This window comes from Myotis daubentonii, chromosome 1, assembly GCF_963259705.1.
Source record: "Myotis daubentonii chromosome 1, mMyoDau2.1, whole genome shotgun sequence".
NCBI classification, from domain to species: domain Eukaryota; kingdom Metazoa; phylum Chordata; class Mammalia; order Chiroptera; family Vespertilionidae; genus Myotis; species Myotis daubentonii.
Genome location: NC_081840.1, coordinates 94,984,100 through 95,008,566, shown reverse-complemented (window position 1 = coordinate 95,008,566; position 24,467 = coordinate 94,984,100). Strand labels below are relative to the sequence as shown.

The following is a 24,467-nucleotide window of genomic DNA, read 5'->3' as shown; positions in this document are numbered from 1 at the left end:
GGGGCCAGAACTCAGTGAGCACCAAAGCCCCAGCGAAGCAAGTCCTGCCTCAAGGGTGTTTCCAGCACAGCAGTTCTCCCACTGTAGACACAACTGGTCCTCACAGCCAATTGACCTGGAGGTCAATTCCTCCCAGTGATACCAACAACAATCAAGGCTTAACTACAACAAGACTGTGCACACAGCCCATAAAGGGGTGCACCAAGAGTGTCCACCTCAGGTAATTGGGGAGGCTGAGCCACTGGGCCCTATAGGACACCTAGCACACAAAGCCACTCTATAAACACAGGGAAGCAGCCAAAATTCGGAGACAATTAAACATGTCACAAATGACAGAAATGGAGGAAAGCAAACTACTGGATATAAAGTTCAAAACCACGGTTATAAGGTTACTCAAGAATCTTCTAGAAACCTCTGAGAAATTTAGTGAGACCCTCAAGGATATGAAAAAGGACCAATTAGAAATTAAGCATACACTGACTGAAATAAAGAATAATATACAGAGATCCAACAGCAGACATGGTTTCTCATGAGTCCATAGTGATACACTAAGAAGTGAAGATGTCAGTAGACCATATTCCATATACATGGATCCTGATTTCAGAAGAGAGATCCATGCTGGTGATTTATATTTGGTATCATTCTTATAATATTGTTCATTAAAGCCATGAGTGTGAGTGAAATTGAGAAGAAAAAAGGTTTGAAAGTTTGGGAAAGCATGGAACATTGAAGTTTCTGGCTGGAAAATGGGAAGATGGAAATTTTAAGAAATGAGTTAAGGTTAGTAATCTTTAAAGAGATTTAAAGCTATGTTAAAGATTTAGACTTTATCCAAAGAAGAACAGGGAACCATGAAAAGGTTTCAGGCAATAGTAATATGAGATATGAATTTTAAGAAATAACTCTGACTTTAGTGTGAAAGAAGTATGACTAAGCAAGGAACCCAAGGCAAAAAGACCATTTAGGAATCTACTGTGGTATTCCTGGAGAGGCGTTGATGGCCCTCACTTTGGAAAGTGGATGGATCTGGGAACTATTTTGGATGTGTTTAGGGTCCAAAGATGGGATATGTTCATTCTTATATTTGCTTGCCTCTCCCCCACCCCCAGCATAGAGTCCTTGTTTTCTTTTCTTTTCTTTTCTTTTCTTTTCTTTTCTTTTCTTTTCTTTTGTTTTTTCTTTCCTTTTTCTTTTCTTTTCTTTTCTCTTCTTTTTCTTTTTCTTTTTTTTGTAATCCTCACCAGAGGACATATTTTCCATGAATTTTAGATAGAGATGAAGGGGGGGGGGGGGAGGGAAGGGGGTGAGAGAGAAACATCGATGTATGAGAGACACAGTGGTTGGTTGCCTCCCTTATGCACCTTTATACACCCCACCTGACCCGTGATGAAACTAGAAACCTGGGTATGTGTCCTGACCTAGAATCAAACCCGAGACCTTTTCGTGGACCAGACGATGTTCCAATGAACTGAGCAACATCGGCCAGGGCTCACGTTTTAGTATTTCAATAGTTCTCTAGCTAATATCTTAACCGCCTTTGCCTGGTGGCCTTTCTATCACATCTGCCTGGAAAAACTCTAGCCCCAAATGAATCCAATAGTCGTTCTGACTTTCTCAGTACCAAGGTAATGAGCACTAACGGAGAAAATCACAAAAGAGCAGAAATTAGTATCTCTATTCATGCTTATCAATCCCAAAAGTAGGACACTTTACTACTCTCCTCAAGAACAGTTTTATACTGTCTCCACCTTTCTCTACTCTGACTCACTTCCCCACTCCCAAGCACCTCAGGTAATTCTTTGGGGGAGGGGGAGAGGGGAGGGGCGATCTGGTCTCATATTTCACATTGAAGAAACGCCCTCAGAATCCCACCACTGAATCTGTAACTGCGTCTAGTTTTGCACCTGTCTTCTCGGTTAGGGCATAGTAGTTGAGTGAGTGCGTCAGGGAAGTATGGGCTTATGCGTAATGTTCTCAGGAGCAGGGGGTACGCTGAACAGGAATGGAATGCTGGATGGGGATTCAGATTCTCTCCCTCCCCCACCATAGTGGCAAAGTTAAAGGTGAGTCAGAATATAATAGTTTGGGAAACTGTCAGAGATAGACTACTGAAGAATCTCAAATATCTCTACATTGCTGAAACCTCCTATGAGCAATTTCTTTTCACTCGTGTTCTATCCCTTTCACACAGGCTCCTCCCCGCCGTTTTGTACTCTCTCCCTCAATGTTTCTTAATTAAAAAGGGTGAGCTATTTGATTTTTCTGGCTCCTTGCGTCCCTTGGTCTCAGTCCAAGACACTTTCTATGAACCCAGATGCTAATTTTCCCTTCGTGTGTGACAATGTACACGTGTCTGTGCGGCTGTGCCCGCGGGTGCCAGCAGAGGGTTGCGGGTAAGCACTCCTGGCGGGGCCTGTAGGATACACAGAAGATCGAGTTCTGTGCCAGAAACCAGGAGCGAGGGAACGCTGGGCGCCACACGCCGCGCCTCCCCAAAGCCCCGGGCGCCCCTCCGCCTCTAGGACCGCGCGTCCCGCCGGCCCGGGGCGTGGCCCCGAGGGGCCGCCCGCCAATCGGGCGCTGCGGCGCGGGGGCGTCGTCCGCGGGCGGGGCTCCCGCTTCCCGCCCCCCGCGAAGCGATCCCGGGCTCCGTGCGCCCCTGAGCCACACTGTCTGGTCCGGTGGCTGCTGCCCTCGTCCTCGGGCAGGGCACCTGGCGGAGCATGGCCTCGGTCGCTGCGGCAGCGGCAAGACGGATCCTCGGGCGGGCGCCTCCGCTCCTCCTCCGGCGCGGCTACCAGACCGAAAGGGGCGTCTACGGCTACCGGCCGAGGAAGACCGAGAGCCGGGAACCCCGGGGCGCCCGGGCGCGCCCGCCAGGTCCGATGGGGCTGGCAAGGGGCTGGGGGCTGGGGAGGCGGGGCCCTTCTTGCCGGGCCTGCGGCGGGGTGCTGTTGTGGGGGTGGGGGGCTTCGGGGGTCTGCAGTCTGTGCGCAGGCCGGGGAGGTGCCAGGAGAAGAGGGTGCAGAGAGGGGAGGCGTGGGTGTTGTCAGTGTGGGGTCAACCCTGTGCAGTCTCGGGAGCTGGGGAACTTTGAAGTCAGGGTCTCAACGTGGGTCCCGCGCCCGGGTGATCTTCCCACCTCCGGAGTTCATACGGGTCTGGGCGCTCTTGTCTCCTCTATTTCTTGCTGGTAAACTGGTGGGAGCTGAGCTCTTTGCGGAGGCGGTGCTGCGGGAAAAGGAAAGTTCTAAGCTCTCCCAGCTCCTGGAGTTTACACAAGGATACATTTCAGGGCCACGACCACAGCATGGTATTTATCACCTGTTTATGTCCTCTAGCTAGCCTCAAACTTTAATTTCAGAGTTTAAAACCCTTTGCTGAATTTAGAACCATGTTACTGTAGGTTTAATGGATTAGAGGACAAACCTCTCTCTTCTGTTGCATGCTCGTGTGCAAGAGATTAATTTTGATTATTGCTCTTTGCTTTATGCTCCAAAGTTATTGTAACCTTATTCCTCCTCACAGAGTAGAAGACGAATACAGATCAATTATCAGAATAAAATCATTTGGTATCTTTGATCCAGTCGTTAGATTAACAATGAAGATCCCCTTCATCATCTAAGCACCTGACCTTTGAATCTTACATCACACACTGGGATCTCACTATTTTGCTCTTGACCTCAGGGGACATTTGGGATAAACCTGATTTCTCTCTCTTGAATGCAATGGAGTTTCTTTAGGGAAGGCATTTGCGAACTACTTAGTTAACCCATTGAGGGTAAGACTGTAGGTATCTTATTTCACTTTGCAAAATGAGTATCAAAAACTTTATATGTCATTTCTCAAACATAAGTGTGTGTGCAAATCACTTTGAATGATATTTAAAGTGCCAGTTTCCAGGCCTCCTTTCCTCCCTCTACCCCTGGGTTGCAATTCAGTGGTCTGAGATGAGATTCAGGAATATGTATTTTCATCAGGCACCCCAGTCATCCGTGGCCAAACATTGTTACAGTCAGTGAGAGATGTGTGAAATGGGTTTGACAGTCTCTTCTTCATATAAGATCATATTAGTGTGTGCTCAGTGCACAGTTATTGTGATCTCATTTGAGGTTTTCCCCTCGCAATTGTTCTCTATTTGATTCCTCGAATTATTTTAAAATAACTCTTTTTGTAGATCATTATCTCCTACTAGGCTGTGTGGGAGAAGGGGGAAGGAGAGTTGTATATGTAACGTCCAATAATATCTCATTGGCCAGAACTTGGTCACCTGTCTATATATATATGCAAGGGCGATTGGAAAATACAGTCTTTATTCAGGGTAGCCATGTGCCAGCTACAAATTATCTTGAGAAAAAGGAGGAAAATAGATAACAGAAAATAACTAGTAATCACCATACTTGATCCCTTTGGCCACTCAAGTATTCTAAACTTTTCTTTCCAAATGTAAAACCTGTTCATCTCTTTCCATTCAATGCCTGGATCCAGTTCAAAGTCCATTATCTCTGGAGAATGTGTAGTTCTCTTTATCTGGTCTGGCTGTGACTCCTCATGTGAACTGCCACCCACCCCCATATATACACCTATCTATAATAATAAAAGCGTAATAGGCTAATTAGACCAGACAGCTGAATGACCTTCTGGACGTTATTCTGGACATCCTTCCACACGAAGCCGTGGCAGTGGGGCCGAGGCAGAGTGATTAGGGGCGATCAGGCAAGCAGGCAAGTGGTTAGGGGCGATCAGGCAGGCAAGCAGAGGCAGTTAGGGGCACAGGTGAGCAGTTAGGGATGATCAGGCAGGCAGACAGGTGAATGGTTAGGAGCCAGAGGTCCCGGATTGCTAGAGGGATGTCCAACTGCCAGTTAGACATCCCCCGAGGGGTCCCGGATTGTGAGTGCGTGCAGGCCGGGCTGAGGGACCCCCCTGCCCCTGTGCACATATTTTGTGCACCGGGCCTCTAGTGATATATAAAGAAAACTTCCATCTGTAGAAGGAAAGAATGAGGAATCTATAGCAGCCACTGGTTCAAATCAATTACCAATCCTATTGGGGAGGAATGATAAAAGCTCCTTGTTGTGGCTATGTAGTAATTTCACGAGTTTATTTGGCCCTTCAACACTGCCCCCTGCCATTCCCTTGGATTTGCCTTATAGATTCTTTTTTTAAAAAAATATATTTTATTGATTTTTTACAGAGAGGAAGGGAGAGGGACAGAGAGTTAGAAACATCGATGAGAGAGAAACATCGATCAGCTGCCTCCTGCACACCTCCTACTGGGGATGTGCCCACAACCAAGGTACATGCCCTTGACCAGAATCGAACCTGGGACCCTTCAGTCCACAGGCTAATGCTCTATCCTCTGAGCCAAACCGGTTAGGGCGCCGTATAGATTGTTTATCCAGTATCTTCTGTGGCCATCTTTGACATGGACATGCCCTCCTCAGGGCTGCACCCCTTTCACAGTCTATTTTGATAAGGTTAGGAGCTTGAGAGTTACTTTAGGGGGTCATCAGTTAGAAGTTTTGTTTTTTCTGGCCAGAGTTGGGATTTCTTAGGCAGTACAGTTTTCTTATAAAATTCATAATTCTGCAGTCTTTTTGCTTCTGGTCATTCTATGAGAAAATTGCCTAAAGATCTCTTCTAGCCTTGGCTATGTGGCTCAGTTGGTTAGAGTACCTAAAAAGGTTGCAGTTTGATTCCTGGTCAGGGCACATACTTAGGTTGTGGGTTGAATCCCCAGTCCGGGCATGTATGGGAGGCAACTGATCGCTCTTTTGCTTTCACATCTATATGTTTGTTTGTTTTTCTCTCTCCCTTCACTCTCTAAAAATCAGTTTAAAAAAACCCATATCCTCAGGTGAGGATTAAGAAAAAAGATCTCATCTAGACCTAATATTTATTTAGTGATTGATTATAGAGAGAGAGAAGGAGGGAAGGGGGTGGGGTTGGGGGTGGAGAGAAACACTGGTTTGTTGTTCCATTTATTTATACATTCATTGGTTGCTTCTTGTATGTGGCCTGACTAGAGATCTAACCTGCAACCTTGGTGTAGGCCGCAGTGATGGCGAACCTTTTGAGCTCAGCATGTCAGCATTTTGAAAAACCCTAACTTAACTCTGGTGCTGTGTCACATATAGAAATTTTTTGATATTTGCAACCATAGTAAACAAAGACATATTTTTGATATTTATTTTATATATTTAAATGCCATTTAACAAAGAAAAATCAACCAAAATAATGAGTTCACATGTCACCTCTGACACGCGTGTCAGAGGTTCGCCATCACTGGCGTAGGGGGACCATGCTCTAACCAACTGAGGTACCTGATGAGGGCCTCTAGACCCAATATTTAAGCCATAAAACTTCTGTCTGTTATTTATTGCTTCTGTGTTCAACACATTCAGCTCCCTAAATTTAATGATGCTTACCTGACACCAACCAAAATAATAGGCTTGAGTGGGAAGGCAACACTCTTTATGAGATCTTGAGGTTTCAGCTGGCTCCCCTTGTCTAACAGAGAATGCTTACTAGCATGTACTTGAAGAAGGGTTTTGTCTGTTCTACCTCCCATTAGCCAGCCTTTTTAAAACACGTTTTCTAAATACTTCTCATTTCCCAACTTGCCAGGGTCTGCCTTCTAGGTACCTCCCTGCAGAGTGAATTTCCTGCCATCTCTTGTTGCTGATTAGCTAGCTCCAACTTGACCTCATCTTTCTCCCAGGGCTTTCCTGAAAGTAACAAACAGTGAGCACTCACTACTAAGCTACAGGATCTGTGGGCATGTAGTCTGCCTTTCAGGGTATTGTAGGTGACAGTTTTATCAAGTGTTTTGTCAGATAGCAAAACGATGTTCATCAGCTTTCGATTCTGAACTATGTGGTCCTTGACACCCACTGCCTGGCTGCTAAGCTAGTAATGAATTTTAGCTTCTACTATGGCAGCAAACCACCTCGGGTACTGAGTTCTGTATTCGATAGGATGATTTCAGGGGCTGTGCCAGAGGCCTGGGATAATAATGACAAGTGAAATAAGTAAAAATCTAAGCTGGTATGACAGCTTTGCTCTGCAGTATCATAGGGGGTCAAGCTCCTTCTTTATTATTCCTTCCCCATCCTGTGGGCATTGCTTTCAGCTCTGGTCTGAGATAGCTCACCACTGTATCCATATATTGGCCAGTAGGAAGAAGGAAAGGGTGAAGGGAAGAGAACCAGGCAAGACCCAAAAGTAGTATATATCACTTCTATTAATTCTTATTGGCCAGAACTTAGTCACATGGCCACACTGGCTGCATTGAAGACTAGGAATGTGTATCTCTATTTTGGATGGTCATATACTCAACTATCTATTACCATGAAAGAAAAGGGAAAATGGATGTTGAGAGTTATAGGAATCTCTCTTGCAGATGTAAAATTCTGGGGCAAGCAATCCACCTTCAACTTTTTCACCTCATTCTTCATATCAAATTTTGAGCACTATATATCTCAAAGCCTTGCTTTCTTTATATTTTACTAACTAGGATCCTAGTCGAGACCTTTAATTCTGGTCTGCTACAATAAAAAGTAAGTTTAATTCAAGGGTTCTTAATCTGAGTTCATGAACCCCTATGAAAAGGTTTTGGAGGGTCTGTGAACTTTGCACAACTCTGGGAGTCTATCTGTTCTAGGAAAATGGCTCATAGCTTTCTAAAACATATATACATACACACACACATATATATATATGCATGTGTGTGTATATATATATATATATATGTATTAGAGGCCCAGTGCACAAAAATTTGTGCACTTGGCGGGGTGGGGGATGGGGTGGGTCTCTCTCCCCAGCCTGTGCCCTCTCGCAATTTGGGACCCCTTGGGGGATGACCACCTGCTGGCTTAAGCTGCAGTCAGACATCCTTAGTGCTGCTGAGGAGGCAGGAGAAGCTCCCACCACCACTGCTGTACTGGCAGCCGTCAGCCTGGCTTGTGGCTGAGCAGAGGTCCCCCTGTAGGAGCGCACTGACCACCGGGGGGCAGCTCCTGCATTGAGCATCTTCCCCCTGGTGGTCAGTGTGTGTCATAGTCACCAGTCATTCCCAGTCGTTCTGCTGTTAGGGTCAATTTGCATATTACCCTTTTATTATATACGAGTGCCTGGCCAGCCTGGGTGTGGGGCTGATGGCTGTTTGCAGGCTGGCCACAGCCCCTTCAGGGTGGGGGGGTTCCTGCTGGGGTGCCTGGCCAGTCTGGGTGAGTGGCTGAGGGCCATTTTCAGACTGGCCAAGCCCCCCAGTGGGGACCCTCACCCCATGAGGGCGTGGCCAGCCTGGGTGAGTGGCTGATGACTGTTTGCAGGCTGGCCACAGCCCCTTCAGGATGGGGGTCCCCGCTGGGGTGCCTGGCCAGCCTGGGTGAGGGGCTGTTGGCTGTTTGCAGGTTGGCTACAACCCTTAGCCACCCAAGCTCCCAGTGGAGCTTGGCTGGAAGCAGGTATCTGGGATTTGTTTATCTTCTATAATTGAAACTTCGTTGCCTTTAGCGGAGGCAACAGCTGGCTCAGGGCTGGCGGGAATCTTGGCTTCCTCCATTGCCCGGGCAACCAAGCCTCCTGCTTGCTCCAGCTCCATGGCTTCCAGCCGCCATCTTGGTTGGGTTAATTTGCATATCGTAGCTCTGATTGGCTCGTGGGCGTGGCTTGGGTCATAGCGAAGGTGTGGTCAATTAGCATCTTTGTCTTTTATTAGTGTAGATATTTTTTATTGATTTCAGAGATGAAGGGAGAGAACGAGAGATAGAAACATCAATGGTGAGAGAGAATCATTGATTGGCTGCCCTTCCTGCATACTCCACACTGCAGATCGAGCCCACAACCCAGGCATGTGCCCTGATCAGGAATTGAACCCTGACCTGTTGGTTCATATGTTGATGCTCTACCACCTAGCCATACCAGCCACGCAAGAGCACATAGCTTTTATTAAATTCTCAAAGAGATCCATAACTTCAAAAAAGGTTAAACTTCTAGCCCCTCTGGTATTAAAATTTGTAGCCTAGTTCCCTTCCAGTCTTTCTAAAACATTGATTTCATTGAGTCATTTTCTTTTTTTTTTTTAATACATTTTATTGATTATTTTACAAAGAGGAAGGGAGAGGGATAGGGAGTTAGAAACATCGATGAGAGAGAAACATCGATCAGCTGCCTCCTGTACACTTCCTACTGGGGATGTGCCCGCAACCAAGGTGCATGCCCTTGACCGGAATCGAACCTGGGACCCTTGAGTCTACAGGCCGACGCTCTATCCACTGAGCCAAACCGGTTAGGGCTTGAGTCATTTTCTTACTCAGGTCTCCAAAGGCTCTACTTTGCCTCTCAGAATAAAATCCAAATTCTTTAGCTTGATATTCAATGCCCTTCATGTGTCTTGACTCATCCTACCTTCCTTTTTTTTTTTCTTACTGCCCTCCAACATAAATACCCTCACATTCCAGTCTTTACCCCAAATTCTTCTTTCTCGTTCTGTGCCTTTCCCCTTATTATCCATTCTCCATGGCCCAGCTCCATTCCCAGTTACTCCATGATATCTTTCCCGACAACACCAAGCTATCCTGATCTGAACTCCCTCAGTTCTCAGTATGGAGCCCTTTGGACTCCATTGAACTTTTTCTGATTGTGTATAAGACAGTAGGTTCTGTCTAGTAAAGACCTACTCTTATATTTTTTTCAGCTCTACACTTAACTGAATACTTATTAAATGATTCATTCTTATTAATACATGGAAATAGGGTTCTGTATTTGCAATTTATTTGTGACATTTAGTACATTTGAATGTTGCATGTACAACCATAACCTCAAGTGTCAAGAAAGGACACACTTTATATATTGGGTAATCTACTACATTACTACTGCTATATTAGTAATAGTATGTACTATTAATAAGTTATTAAAAAAGTAATAACTTTTTTTGCTGATGAAGTCAATTAAAACTTGTTGGGTTTTTCTATAAATTCTGTGTAAGTGTGCTTATAGTCAGTTCCATTAATTAAAACAGGAGGCTTATGAGGCCAAGGACATGGTTTGTTGGGCTCTAGTCTTTTCCATGTCACCTGCCATTTGGTTGAGAGGAATGACCGAGGTGGTGTGATGGATCATGTATAACTTTCAGTACTGGCAAAGTAAATTCAAGGACAAACCCTACTGGAAAGGACTCTTAGCATCCTCTAGCATCAAAGGAGATGTAAGAAGAGGGAGGAGAGATAGTCAGACTTATGGTATCTCCCTTCTCCCTTTGCCCTTTGTCAACTGTCTTTCTTCATATGTTTATCTTAGCTGAAAATCATTGCCCTCATAGGATGACAACACCATTCACTAAGACTTCCATCGTAGTAGGCTTAAAAGAGATACTGAATTTGCTTCTTGTAATCTTTTGGATGGCCGAGGTTTCACTAGTTAAAATTTGACCTGTGATGAGTGTTCTTTGTGGCTATTTGTAACAGCATGTACTTTAACCTCTGTAAACCTGAATTTCCAAGTAAACTTGAGTTTATTTATCAATAATCCCAATTTAAAATGGAGATGGATTTAGTAGTGGTGATTTACAGATATAAATTTCGCCATGGAAGATTTTGGTTATAAAAAAAAAAAAGGCAAAATTTAGTGAGCATCAAGAGATGGGAACCATAGGATTCCAAACAGTGTTTAGTGGTTACTGACCTTGACACTGAGCTTTAGTAGTTGAAGTGAGATGTCGTAGGTGTGTTACATATTAGAAATAACAGGAGCCTTTACTGGAGTTATGGGAAAAATAGTTGAATAAAATTTTACTGCATTAGAGATTTTAAAAAATTTAAATAATTCTGGAGCACAAATGCAGACCAAAAAGGCTAATGACATTAGCTCTTGTACTAAAAAATAAAAGAAGTTTTAATGACTTTTAGTTTTCTCATTCTTTTGCTATAGTCTCTGGACTTCCCGCTTCAATTAAAAAATTCACTTATAGTTGATATAGAATATGATTATATTAGTTTCAAGTGTACAACATAGAATTTTTGTTATAGTATAACTAGAGGGCCAGTGCACGAAATTTGTGCACTCAGGAAGGGGGTCCCTCAGCCCAGCCTGTGCCCTCTCGCAGTCTGGGAGCCCTCTGGAGCCATCCTTAGTGCTCACCAGCTGTGAGCTTGGCTTCTGGCTGAGCGGTGCTCCCCCTGTGGGAGTGCACTGACCACCAGGGGGCAGCTCCTGCATTGAGCGCCTGCCCCCTGGTGGTCAGTGTGTGTCATAGCAGCCAGTTGTTCCGCTGTCAGGCTGAAACTGGCTCTCCAGCATCCCCCAAGGGGTCCCGGATTGCAAGAGGGCACAGGCCAGGCTGAGAGACCCCACTGGTGCATGATCGGGGCCTGGGAGGGACACAGGAGGTTGGCCAGCCATGGAGTGGCTGCGGGAGGGTTCCAGGGCATGTCCGGCCTGTCTTGCTCAGTCCCTATTGGCTGGACCCCACCAGCAAGCTAACCTACCAGTTGGAGTGTCTGTCCCCTGGTGGTCAGTGCACATAATAGTGAGTGGTTGAGCAACCTTAGCATATCATTAGCATATTAAGCTTTGATTGGTTGAATGGACAACCGGGCACTTAGCATATTAGGCTTTTATTATATGGGATGGTTAAAACACTGGATTGAAGTCAAATTCCAGCTTTTCAATGACCTTTGTCACCTTTTGTAATTCACTTAACCTTTGCAGTTTACTCTTCTGCAAAAAAGAACACCTATTTTCAAGTTGTTGCAAGGACTAGGTAAGATGATGTGTGTGAAAAATCCAGCACAATGTGTACCAAAAGTTAGTACTCAGTAAATGGTCACTGTCATTTATTACCAATCTGTGACCCTTAGGTATCTAACTTGGTGATGATTTAAGAAAGGATTAGGGAAAAATGGAAAGGACCAGACCGAGGTTTCTATTTAAAGTCTGGGGTTTTTATTTTTTTGCAAAAAAGAAATAGCTGGCAAAATTAATTTATTTTATAAAGATATGTTTGAGATGGGAAGGGAGGGTATGATATGAAATGAATTCAGTTGCACAGCCTAGGTCTATCTGAGTTTGTTGCACAGAATATAGTATTCTGGCACAAAGTCTTGGCTTTTAATGTGGTTATCTCTGAAGTTCCTAAGTTGAAGCTGGAGGCATCCATCTCAATTTTTATAGGATTTAAAGGGACTCCAGTTATGAATTTCTCTTTCTTGGAATCTTCAGTGTTTTTATAGGTATCTAACATTCTTATTTGCTTTAAGCCTATGTTGCATTGAATGGAAATATGCTGTAGATATGATCTAGATTTTTTTTGAGGGGGAGGCTGTTTATGACCAGATGATGAAAGGGAATTGTAGTGACTTTTAGTTTAAGCACTAAGTTTAGTTGAGTTTATCTGTCAGTGTGCTTCATGCTGATTAATATGAATAATATTCTTCCTGATAATAAAACACTATTCAGTGCCCCTACCATGTTTGCTTACAGCAGAGAATAAAATAATTGATGTAGATATCTTATCATAATTTCTTTTTTTTTTACTTCCTGTATTAGCTAAGATTCTCTTGGTCACAAGCAACAGAAACCAACTCTGGCTATTTTAAGCAAAGAGGAGACTCTACTTGAAAGATACAAGGATATCTCCTAGAACTGAAGGATATGTGGAGTAAACCAGAGGTAGCTCTGGGAATATTGGCAGAAGCTGTTTGTGGGCTCATAGAGCACAGCTGTTAGGTACTCAGCCCCAGTGTCACCCATAATGTGTGTTCGGTGTCCTTCAGGCCATGCCACATTAGGAGTTAGTATATAGTTGTACTCAATGCTAAGATTTATTACAGTGAAGGAATAGGGATGCACATTTGGATCAGAATGGAAAAAACGCAGGAAGAGTCTGGAGGAACCATTGTGCAGGCTTTCTTATGCTCTCTCTCCCACAAGGGGTAGCAGAATGCACGCCTCTTAAAGTGGCAAAAACCTGCAGCATGTGTGGAATGTTTCTGCCCACTTAAGCCAATTAGAGCCTTAGCACCCAAGGTTTTTATTGGGGGATGTTCCTGTAAGCACCCTCTATACATGCCACAATTCCAGATTCCCACTAGAAAAGCAGGTATTCAGCATAAACCACATTGTTTGCACCATGTAGGCATAGTGAACCACCCTTATTAGTTAGAGACAGGTGAGGACATTCCTGAAAGCTAAGTTCCCAGACACCAGCCAGAGGCCCACCTTGCAAGCAGGCTTTTCTAAGGACAACTGTCTCCAGGTAATTCTTTTTTTTCTTTTTCTTTTTTAAATTGATGAGAGATAGATAGATAGATAGATAGAGGAACATTGATTTATTGTTCCACTTTTTTATGCATTCATCGGTTGATTCTTGTATGTGCCCTGACTGGGGATCGAACCAGCAACCTTGGCACATCAGGACGAAGCTCTATTCAACTGAGCAACTCAGCCAAGACTCTCTGGCTTCTTAGGGATTTAACTTAAATTCCTCTGGACTTTTGGGGATATCATGAGATCTGAATTGTTTGGACAGTATTATGCCTAACATAAAGGTATTCATTTTTCTGTTACAGTAACCCTTTGATTTATACAGTAATAGAAAGTTATTTTAATGAAGAATATATGCATTCTATTGCTGTGTTCTCATCCTCTTAAGTATTTCATTTCTTTCATATTTTATTTTCTTTAAATATCCTAATTTAATTATTTTTATTACATATTTTGTTGTTTTAAATGTATTAATATTTTGTGACAAATACGTTCATTATTTGCTACAGAAGAAAAACAGCACTTGAAACTAGAAGTTTGTCAGTTAATTTTTTAGAAAGTCATTGATGCAAGGATTATCATAAAGACGTGAGATGCTTCAAGTTATTTTAACCTAAATATTTATATTTTTGTTTGCATTTATGCAAGCATTTAAAGAGAGCCCATGAAAGCAATATGAGTGCAGAATCTTTCTAGATGTTTATAATTTCTCTCCTAATATATATATATATTTTTTCCCACAGCAACAGGCTTAGGAACGAACATAACTGATTTTTACCAGCATTTAGTCAATTGGTGAGGGCAGACGTGCAGGTGCACTGGAGAGAAACCACCAATCAAAAGCTTTCAGAATGCAGTGGGCAGCAAGCATGTTCAATGGATACAATGAAAAGAGTTCTATTGTTCATGTCCATTGTGGAAAACTTAGAAAATATGATAAACCAAAAAAAGTCAGAAACTTTGACTTAGGGTAAATTACTAAGATTTTGGTCTGTTTCATATCTATCTATCTATCTATCTATATATATATATATATATATATATGAAATATATGTGTAGATACATACACATACATATATATGAAGTATATATGTCCTAACATGGTGCTATATAGACTATATAATGAAATAAATATGTTATACTAGAGGCGCAGTGCACGAAAATTGTGCACGGGGTGGGGAGGGTCCTTCAACTCGGCCTGCACCCTCTCGCAATCCAGGATCCCTCTTGCAATCTGGGACCACTGGCTCCTAACTGCTCTCCTGCCTGCCTGCCTGATTGCCCCTAACCACTCTGCCTGCCTGCCTCATCACCCCTAACCCCTCTGCCTGCCTGATTGCCCCTAACTGCTTGCTTGCCTGCCTGATCGCCCCTAACTGCCTCTGCCTTGGTGCCCACCCAGTGGCTTCTTCTGGAAGGACATCTGGGATGACATCCAGAAGGTTGTTCGGCTGTCCAGTCTAGCATATTACACTTTTATTATAGATACTATTAACACAAACAACATTTTAACAAAAAGTAGGCTCATGCTATATATATTGTATTATTATCTTTTCTCATCTAAATAAATGGACACTTTCCCATTAAGCATTTTCCTACAACGTGATTTTGTAATGACTTTTGGTAAATGGAGATTAGTTAACAACAGTACAGTATGTCCCTCAGAGGCTGGGGGTTTCCAAGAATTAGAGGATTAATGATAAGGGAATGTCAACGAGGAACCAGGAGGCATTGACTCCACCTTCAATATTTGAGGAGTATAGTTATGGTTGATCAATAGTTTCACCTTCTACTGGTGGCCTGTGGGGAAAGCAGATTCCAGTTAGGACAAGAGTTTAAGGAATGTTCAGGGATGAGGTTAAGAACGTCCAGAGGATTGTTAATCATGAAGTAGAATTCCAGACATCACATGGAAGGGCTTGTGGGTCAGAGAGGGAAGGATGTAGGATTGTGTGTGGTAGAAGAAACCAAGGCAATAAAATGAGGGTCTAGGACAGCCGTGGGCAAACTACGGCCCGCCTGTTTGAAATGAATAAAACTAAAAAAAAAAAAGACCATACCCTTTTATGTAACGATGTTTACTTTGAATTTATATTAGTTCACACAAACACTCCATCCATGCTTTTGTTCCCGCCCTCCGGTCCAGTTTAAGAACCCATTGTGGCCTTCGAGTTAAAAAGTTTGCCCACCCCTGGACGAAAAATAAATTGTAGGAGGGTTGTAGGCTGTGCCCAGAGGTCGGGGGGGGGGGGGGGGGCCTAGGCTCTTCTCTCTGGCTCTACCAGATAGTAGATGCCACATGCTCTTTCTGATTTCTGTTGGTCACTTCATTAAATGCACACACACACACACACACACACACACACGCACACGCACGGTGGGGCAAAAGTAGGTTTATAGTTCTGAGTATGTGAAACAGTTTATCCTTATGCAAAACACAAAGTTTATTTTTGTATTTTACTTATTAATTATTCTATTATTTTCCATAGGAACAACTGTAAACCTACTTTTGTCCCACCCTGTATCAACACTAATAAAAGAGAAAAATGGTAATTGGCGTAGGAGCTACCCTTTTCATTGGCTAATCAGGGCTATATGCAAATTAACTGCCAACTGAGATGGCAGTTAACTGCCAACAAGATGGTGGTTAATTTGCATATGTAGGCACAATGCAGGGAGGAGAAAGGGAAAGCAGGAAGAAGCCCCCTGCCACTGACAGTGATCGGAAACCCAGGGGGTAGCTAAGAGCTGGGGGGCAGGGCAAAGGCGGCCCTGAGGCCACCTTTGCCCTTCCCCCCAGCCATGATCAGAGAATCAGGCGCCTTTTCCGCCCTGGCCAGTGATAGCAGGAAGTAGGGGTGGAGCCAGCGATGGGAGCTGGGCACGGTCGAAGCTGGCAGTCCCGGGAGCTAGGGGTCCCTTGCCTGGGCCTAAAGCAAAGCCCACGATCGTGGGGCCGCTGCAGCTGCGGGTCCCCGCTGCCCGGGGCGGACCCCTCAGCCAGAGGCGTCAGGCCTGGGTAAGGGGCCGATCCTGCGATTGGAGGGTGATGGGGGTCAACGCCTGAGGGCTCCCAGTATGTGAGAGGGGGCAGGCTAGGCTGAGGGACACTCCCCCCCGCCCCACACCCAGTGCACGAATTTCATGCACCGGGCCCCTAGTATAAATATATTTAAAGAACTTTTAATATTGGTTGTCTCATAATGGCCACTCCTTCTTAAAAATACATTCTTCCCTTGGCTCTGTGGCATTGCAAGATTCCTCCTAACAACCTCAGTCACTTTTGGGCGGACTCTTCTTCTTTGCTCACCTCTAAAATATTGGTACTCTATCATGTACCTAGGGTCATTTTCTCAATCCACTTTCTACCTAGGTGATCTCCTCTACTTTCCACAGCTTCTGGTATCATCTACAGAATTCCATCTTCGTTGGGATAAGTCCAATAGTAATATTCATGGTGACCATCACCATCCTCATAGCAATCTAGTAGTTCTTTTGAAAACATTCTCTCAGTAAACATTAACTTACAGAGATCACTGCTCCAATTTCTAAATGCTCACCAGCCAAGCTTTTAATAATACTCTAGAGTGCTTATATAGGAGTTGACACAAAAAGATGGTGCTTTAGACATGATCTATCTGGATTTTAGCCACAAATATGAAGATTTCCTACTTTATAAAATAGCACTTAAGAACTTTAATACAATTCAGAATAGAACGCTATGGCAATATATAAGACTAACCTCCATCCAGAAATCAGTTCATGTACTGGGATTGTTTGATTAGTGTAACAGACATAATATGGACCCTCCTAACTGCAATATTAGTGCAAAAATACCCTTTACATATTCAGTACATCTCTGTTCTGTCCTCGAAGCTTGTGCCAATAGGTACACTTTGCCATACGTGGAATACAAACCCAGGCACATATGTAACTGTGAAATTGTAGCATGGCAATACATGTTGAAATAATGGTCATTAAATATTTGAAAATACGCTAAATTGTGTGCCCTCTATAACACATCTGCTCATCCTCAGGGATTTGTGCTCAGTTTAGGTAAGATGACCTTGACAAACTCAAGGTTAACTGAGTGTGGGCATCAAGGGCCCCTCACCCCCAATTTTAGGCCTTGTATATGGAAAGGAAAGAAAAGCAGCTTTTGGCTGAATGTGAAATCATCTCAGATAGAACTGGATTCACAGAAAGATAATGGCTCCCCTTTAAGTGGAGACTGCGGGATCACTCACTTAGGGCTTTACAAAGGGGATTTTTTTTTTTTTTTGGCACTATGTGAGTGACATGATAATTTTTAGTCTTCATCTAAGATTTTATGAGTCTATGAAATAACTATGTACCTGAGGTCTTTAAGAAATAAGAAAGATGCCCTAGCTGGTTTGGCTCAGTGAATAGAGCGTTGTGGACTGAAAGGTCCTGGGTTCGATTCCGGTCAAGGGCACGTGCCTGGGTTGCGGGCTCGATCCCCAGTAGGGGGCATGCAGGAGGCAGCCGATCAATGATTCTCTCTCATCATTGATATTTCTATCTCTCTCTCCCTCTCCCTTCCTCTCTGAAATCAATCAAAGTATATTTAAAAAGAAATAAGAAAGAAATGTAACATTGATTTTGTAGTTCTATCTATATGTTTTTTTAATGTAAGGTGTTGAAAAATATCTTAAACAATAAGAGGACTAATTATCCATAATCTCAGCATCATAAGAGGTTTTTTTTTCAATTTGAGGTATTTCATTTTAATATTATTCATGTACATAGTTATTTTTATAAATGTATAATCATAGTCCTATTTACATTTTTTAATGATTCTAATTATCATGAAATACATTTAAGGAAAGAAGTGTGTTTGCCTGGATTCTGAGTCTTTAATCCTGAAAAACCACTGGCAGATGTGGTGGGTAGGAGCAATGCATTAAAAATGTCAAAGGCCACAAGGCTTCTTTGAAAAACTAATTTTTGTGGTTTGTGGGCATTTCCTAAACTGTTTGTATTGCTTTCTTCCCCCCTAAAATAGTTGATCATGGACTTGCCAGGTTGGTGACAGTATATTGTGAACATGGTCATAAAGCTGCCAAAATCAACCCCCTCTTTACTGGACAAGCCCTGCAGGAGAATGTGCCTGAAATCCAAGCTCTTGTGCAGACTCTGCAGGGACCCTTTAATACCACAGGTAAAGCCCATTGACAATAGACCTTCCATGTGACAGTTACAGAGGTGGGGCTCCTTTCTCTGTTCTTGAAGAACCCATATGCTCACTGGAGTTGAGGCGTTCATGGGGTGTGAGGAGACAGTGAGGGGCACTTTCAAGCACCATCAGGGAGGAGCAGTCTTGAAGTTCTAGAATGGTCTTTCAATAGGGCCCCATTTCATCTGCATTCAACAACCTATAGACAAATGACCAACAGGTATATGAAAAAGTACTCAGGGAAGTGCAAATCAAAACCATAATGAGATGTCACCACACACCTGTTAAAATTGGCTATTGTCAACAAAACAAAAGATGCAAGTGTTGGTGAGTATGTGGAGGAAAGGAATTCTTGTGCACTGTTGGTGGGAATGTAATCTGGTGTAGCCACTGTAGAAAACAGCATGGAGGTTCCTCAGCAAATTAAAAATAAAACCATCATATGATCCAGCAATTCCACTTCTGGGTATTTATCTAAAGGAATTGAAATCAGGATCTTGAAGAGATATCTGCGCTCCCATGTTCTTGCAACATTGGTCAATCAATATTGAAGATCTAAAGTTTATTGTAAGAAATGTAAGAAATATAAAGTAAATATTTGTTTGTTTTTTTGCACATGACATTTGTGATACTTTTTATTTATTTATGTATTTTAAAATATATTTTTATTGCTTTCGCAGAGGAAGGGAGAGGAAGGGAGAGAGAGAGAAACATCAATGATGAGAGAGTGTCATTGATCGGCTGTCTTATGCAGGTGCAGACCCCACACTGGGGATCGAGCTTGCAACCCAGGCATGTGCCCTTGACCGGAATCGAACAAGGGACCCTTTAGTCCGCAGGCCAGTGCTCTAACCACTGAGCAAAACCGACCAGGACAATGTTGGTTTGTTAACTCATGCTGTAGGTTTAGGCAAATGACTGATAACTGATTTGGTGCTGAGCTAATGACATTACAAACTTCCCTTTTCTTTGACTGAGTATCAGGGAGATTTCCTATTACCTTTAAATGTTGCTTTGGAATCAATATTAATTCACATTAAGACCAACTGTTTAATGATAAATATTGCTTTAAAGATATTTATTAAGACTTGAACATTTTGGTAGATAGATATTTGAGATAAAGGTAGGACATAAGCTAAGTAGCTATGAAGCAGATGAAAAAGTGGGTTTGAAGTTTTAGTTTAAATGACCCTAGAATCAAAATTTGACATAAAACAGTATGTCTGTATGCTTGTGAAGAGAGATTTTTTTTTCTCTTCTAGTTTTACTACCTTGTGGCTTTTGATCATATTTTTAGATTTGCTTCTAAAAAAATGTAGATAAGCACTGATAATGACCCAAGTTATTTGGAATGAAATGCTCTGAATTGAAAAAATTATTTTGGTATGTTCTATAATTAGTTATATGGTTGACTCTTCTTTAAGAGGATCTCTTTGATTCCATTTCATAGGATTATTGAACATGGGGAAGGATGAGGCCTCTCTTGAGGAAGTATTAGCCTATCTCAACCAAATCTACTGTGGGCAGATTTCCATTGAAACCTCCCAACTTCAGAGACAGGAGGAGAAAGACTGGTTTGCAAAGCGGTTTGAGGAGCTGAAAAAGGAGACATTTACTACAGAAGAGCGAAAACATCTGTCGAAACTAATGCTAGAATCTCAGGTATAAAAGCAGCAGCTAATGGAATAGGTCAGCTCATTTCCTACAAAGGTATATAAATACTGGAGAAAGGGAATTAGGCATTAAATCTCTGAACATACCCCTACCTACTCCCTCCCCATTACCTCAACACAACAAGCAATATAACACACACCACTTTATTCTGAGTAGGAAAAAGTAAATCGCCAAACAGTGGAGCTATTGGTTCTCCTCAGAGTCAGAATACTTTTTATATGTGTGTCTATTCACTCTATAAAGATTACAAAATCCTTAAGATCTTCTCTTTTTATTACCTGAAGCAATAAAAAACGCATGGAAGACAGATCAATATGAATTAATGGAATTGAATGTTTGTCAGGGCTATTACCAGGACTCAGGCATATCAAGAGGACAAAAAATTTATTCCCAATAATTCAGACAGTTGGCCAGTTTGAATCCTTGACCAAATAGTACTGTAGAGCCTGATACTAAAACTCAGGTACTGGTTGAGGCAGCAGAAATCTGAGGCTCTGCCCCTACTCTGGAAGAACACACATTTAAGGGAGTTCCTCTTGGGGTTAGATAGTATACCTCTCAGGTTATTTTCTGATCATCCCTTACTGGGGTCGGGTGTCCTTGGCAAGGCGTTCCTGCTGGACTCTGGGTGCCATGTTTTTCTCTGGGGTAGGTAGTGATGGGCACAGCTGCAGCCACTTGAGGTAGTGTGGGGTCCTAACAACACACATAAATATGTCCTACTTTGACCTAAGTAGTAAGTTAATGTGTAACTAATATGTCTGATGTGATGTCCCATAGGAATTTGACCACTTTTTGGCCACCAAGTTTGCCACAGTGAAGCGATATGGAGGTGAAGGAGCTGAAAGCATGATGGGCTTTTTCCATGAGTTGCTGAAAATGTCAGCCTACAGTGGGATCACTGATGTCATCATTGGGATGCCCCATAGGGGGAGACTTAATTTACTGACAGGCCTTCTGCAGTTCCCTCCAGAGGTAAGATACTTTCTATGACATACAATAAAACCGATGGTAATAATTCCTTTTAGAAAACTGACTAAGTATATGAATCATTGGTCCAGGATATAGCTTAGTTAATTGATGGAATCCAGTACTGCTGGATAGAATGGGTATTTAGGTTGATTTTCTAGATATCCTTATATGGGTTCTTCTTTCAGGGAATTTAAAGTTTAGTTTATTTCCTTAAGGATGATATGAATAGATAAATTCTGTTCTTTGAAGCATGCTTTTCTTCATAAAAATTGTTCAAAAGAACACAAAGATTTGCACAATTTTACCTTCCAAGAAGTCAATGTTACCCTTCAGTTATTTACAGAGTTTATAGTTAATAGATTGTACTAAAACTAATGATACATTGCTATCTTAAGAGACCACCAAAGTGAGTGGTTTTATAGATAATTGGATCTTGGTATTTCTGTTCAGTCCAATTCAGCTGCTCTGCTCTGTAAGTCTCTCAAAAGACTTGGGAATCAGGACTGAAGACCTGATGTCAGAGAACATCAGTGAGACTTGATATTTAATAAAGTTGTGGCCATTATTTGTGAATAAGCCTCATTACTGTCCTTTTCTAGGGGATTAAAAGTCACTACAAATGTTAAAGGGACTGTCAAAATTACATGGAGTGAACAGAGCCCATTGAAGATGTGTTGTCATTAAGAATATTAGAAAATCTATGTGGTATCATGTCTAGGGGCCAAGCATTAACACTATTACTCAGACCTCAGTGTTTCTGATGCTAAGAGATTGATAATCAGCTTTTAAAAGACAAATACCTTAGAAAAGTTAGTGTATGACAGGATAAAGTAATTGACAGATGGAGCATGTGCTTAGATACATGCAGAAATTCTTAAACCAAAAATTGCATTCCCAAAATGTCTCAGATGAAGAAATTACTCAAAGATGCAAAAGTAATTATAAGTGTATGGTTCTATTTGTAGATAGGTAACTAAGCTTTTGCAAACTAGAGAAGCTTCCGGGTCATTCAAACGATTTGGCAAACTGAGAATAACATGCTGTTTTTGGTTAATATTTTGGTTTGAGACCCAGCTTTGTTATAGGACCTTTAACAATTTAATTTCTCTTACTTGTTCACTTTAAAAATGGGTAATAAGGTTTGTCTCAGAGAAGACTGAAAATGAAGTGAGACAATATATGTAGAAAAGTTCTTTGAGTACTGGACTTCTGTAGTTTTTTTTTATTGTTTAAAGTATTACATAGGTCTCCTTTTTCCCCGATTGACCCCCCCCATCCACTCCCACCCACGAGGGCAAGCCCCCACTGCCCCAGTGTCTGTGTTCAATGGTTACGCTAATATACATGTATACAAGTCCTTTGGTTGGTCTCTACTCTCCTTCCCCCCTGCCTCTTGTCTCTAGATCTATTTTTGTTCATAAGTTTATGTTAATCATCATATCCCACAAATGAGTGAGATCATGTGATATTTATCTTTCTCCGACTGGCTTATTTTGCTTAGCATAATGCTCTCCAGTTACATCCATGCTGTTGCAAATGGTAAAAGTTTCTTCTTTTTTAGCAGCATAGTATTCCATTGTGTAGATGTCCCACAGGTTTTTAATCCACTCATCTGCTGATGGGCATTTAGGCTGTTTCCAAATCTTAGCTATTGCAAATTATGCTGCTGTGAACATAGGGGTGCATATATCCTTTCTGATTGGTGTTTCTGGTTTCTTGGGATGTAGTCGTAGAAGTGGGATTACTGGGTCAATTGGGAGTTCCATTTTTAACTTTTTGAGGAAACTCCATACTGTTTTCCATAGTGGCTTATGCTCAATTAATATTTCACAAAGGAGGCAAGAGCATAAAATGGAGTCATGACAGTCTCTTCAATAAATGGTTCTGGGAAATTTGGTCAGATACATGCAAAAAAATGAAACTAGATCATCAACTTACACCATACACAAAAACAAACTCAAAATGGCTAAAGGACTTCAATGTAAGATGGGAAACCATAAAAATCTTAGAAGACTCCATAGGCAGCAAAATATTAGACATATGTCATAGCAATATCTTTACTGATACAACTCCTAGGGCTATGGAAACTAAGGAAAAAGTAAACAAATAGAATTACTATAATTTTTTAGATGTAACTTGAGCTAAAAATATAGTTGTCTCTTCTCTAAATGGGATTGGGATTAAGTTCTGTTATTTTCCTCTCGACCTTTAATGAAATTAATTGAAAAAGTTCTTTTGAAAATATATTCTAACGAGTGTATTTAAGAAAATTATTGTATTTACTGGAAGGCAGCGGTAACTTACAGTCTATGTCATGTTAGACTCCTCATAAAGTGTTACTACATCATTTGATTTTGAAGATATTCAAAAAGTTTTGTGCATTGGAGCAGTCAGAAGTTTTGTCCATATCTTTAAATAATGGGTGGTAATAATTATAAAAGCATGTGCATAAAGTGTCTTTGTATTGCGTAATTTAAACTAGCCACTTCTCAGTTATGATTAAAAAAAAACCACATTTTTTTCTTGTATGTGTATCTGCAATAGCTGATGTTTCGCAAAATGCGAGGCTTAAGTGAATTTCCGGAAGATGTACCAGCCACCGGAGATGTGCTGTCTCACTTGACCTCCTCAGTCGACCTGGACTTTGGTGCGCACCATCCCCTGCATGTGACAATGCTGCCTAACCCCTCGCACCTGGAAGCTGTTAACCCTGTGGCTGTCGGGAAGACTCGGGGAAGGCAGCAGTCTAGACAGGATGGGGACTACTCTCCAGACACTTCGGCTCAGCCTGGGGACAAAGTCATTTGCTTGCAGGTACTTCTAACTTCCAGAAGTGTGATCAGGGTTTGGGAAGATGAGGGAGAAAGAATGTCCAAGTTGGTAGGTCTGAAAGGAGATGGCAGGCATTCAAGATGAAACAGATGAACTTTTAGGGAAAATAATATTCTGGGGTTGTTTTAAAAATCAATAACAGATATGAGGTCTAGTGTCAAGGCAACGGACTTCAGACTGGTTTTCACTGTGCTTTTCCTTTCTCCAGTTATGAATTAATTAAGGGGTTATTGACTGGCATACCGACTACTGCTGGGAGGATGGATATCATTACTTCTCTGAAAGTATGGCCTCCTAGGAAACCACGTGGTACCCATATATCTAACAAGGCTACACCAGTCTGGATTTATTTTTAAAAATATTTTATTGATTTTTTACAGAGAAAGGGAGAGGGATAGAGAGTGAGAAACATTGATGAGAGAGAAACATTGATCAGCTGTCTCCTGCACACCTCTTACTGGGGATGTGCCCACAACCAAGGTACATGCCCTTGGCCGGAATCAAACCTGGGACCCTTCAGTCC

The 24,467-nt window shown here is 42.2% G+C and overlaps 1 protein-coding gene across 1 annotated transcript in view; it reads left to right on the top strand.

The window, feature by feature from the left end:
• Positions 1-2,615: 2,615 nt before the first annotated feature.
• The window catches only part of DHTKD1 (dehydrogenase E1 and transketolase domain containing 1), a 61,143-nt gene continuing 39,291 nt past the window's right edge, over positions 2,616-24,467 (top strand). Inside the window, exons 1-5 of the mRNA XM_059711315.1 lie at positions 2,616-2,880; positions 18,296-18,451; positions 19,917-20,128; positions 20,921-21,115; positions 23,657-23,926. Coding sequence (XP_059567298.1) covers positions 2,724-2,880; positions 18,296-18,451; positions 19,917-20,128; positions 20,921-21,115; positions 23,657-23,926 — 990 coding nt within the window. The 5' untranslated portion in view covers positions 2,616-2,723. The remainder of the gene's footprint in view (positions 2,881-18,295; positions 18,452-19,916; positions 20,129-20,920; positions 21,116-23,656; positions 23,927-24,467) is intronic.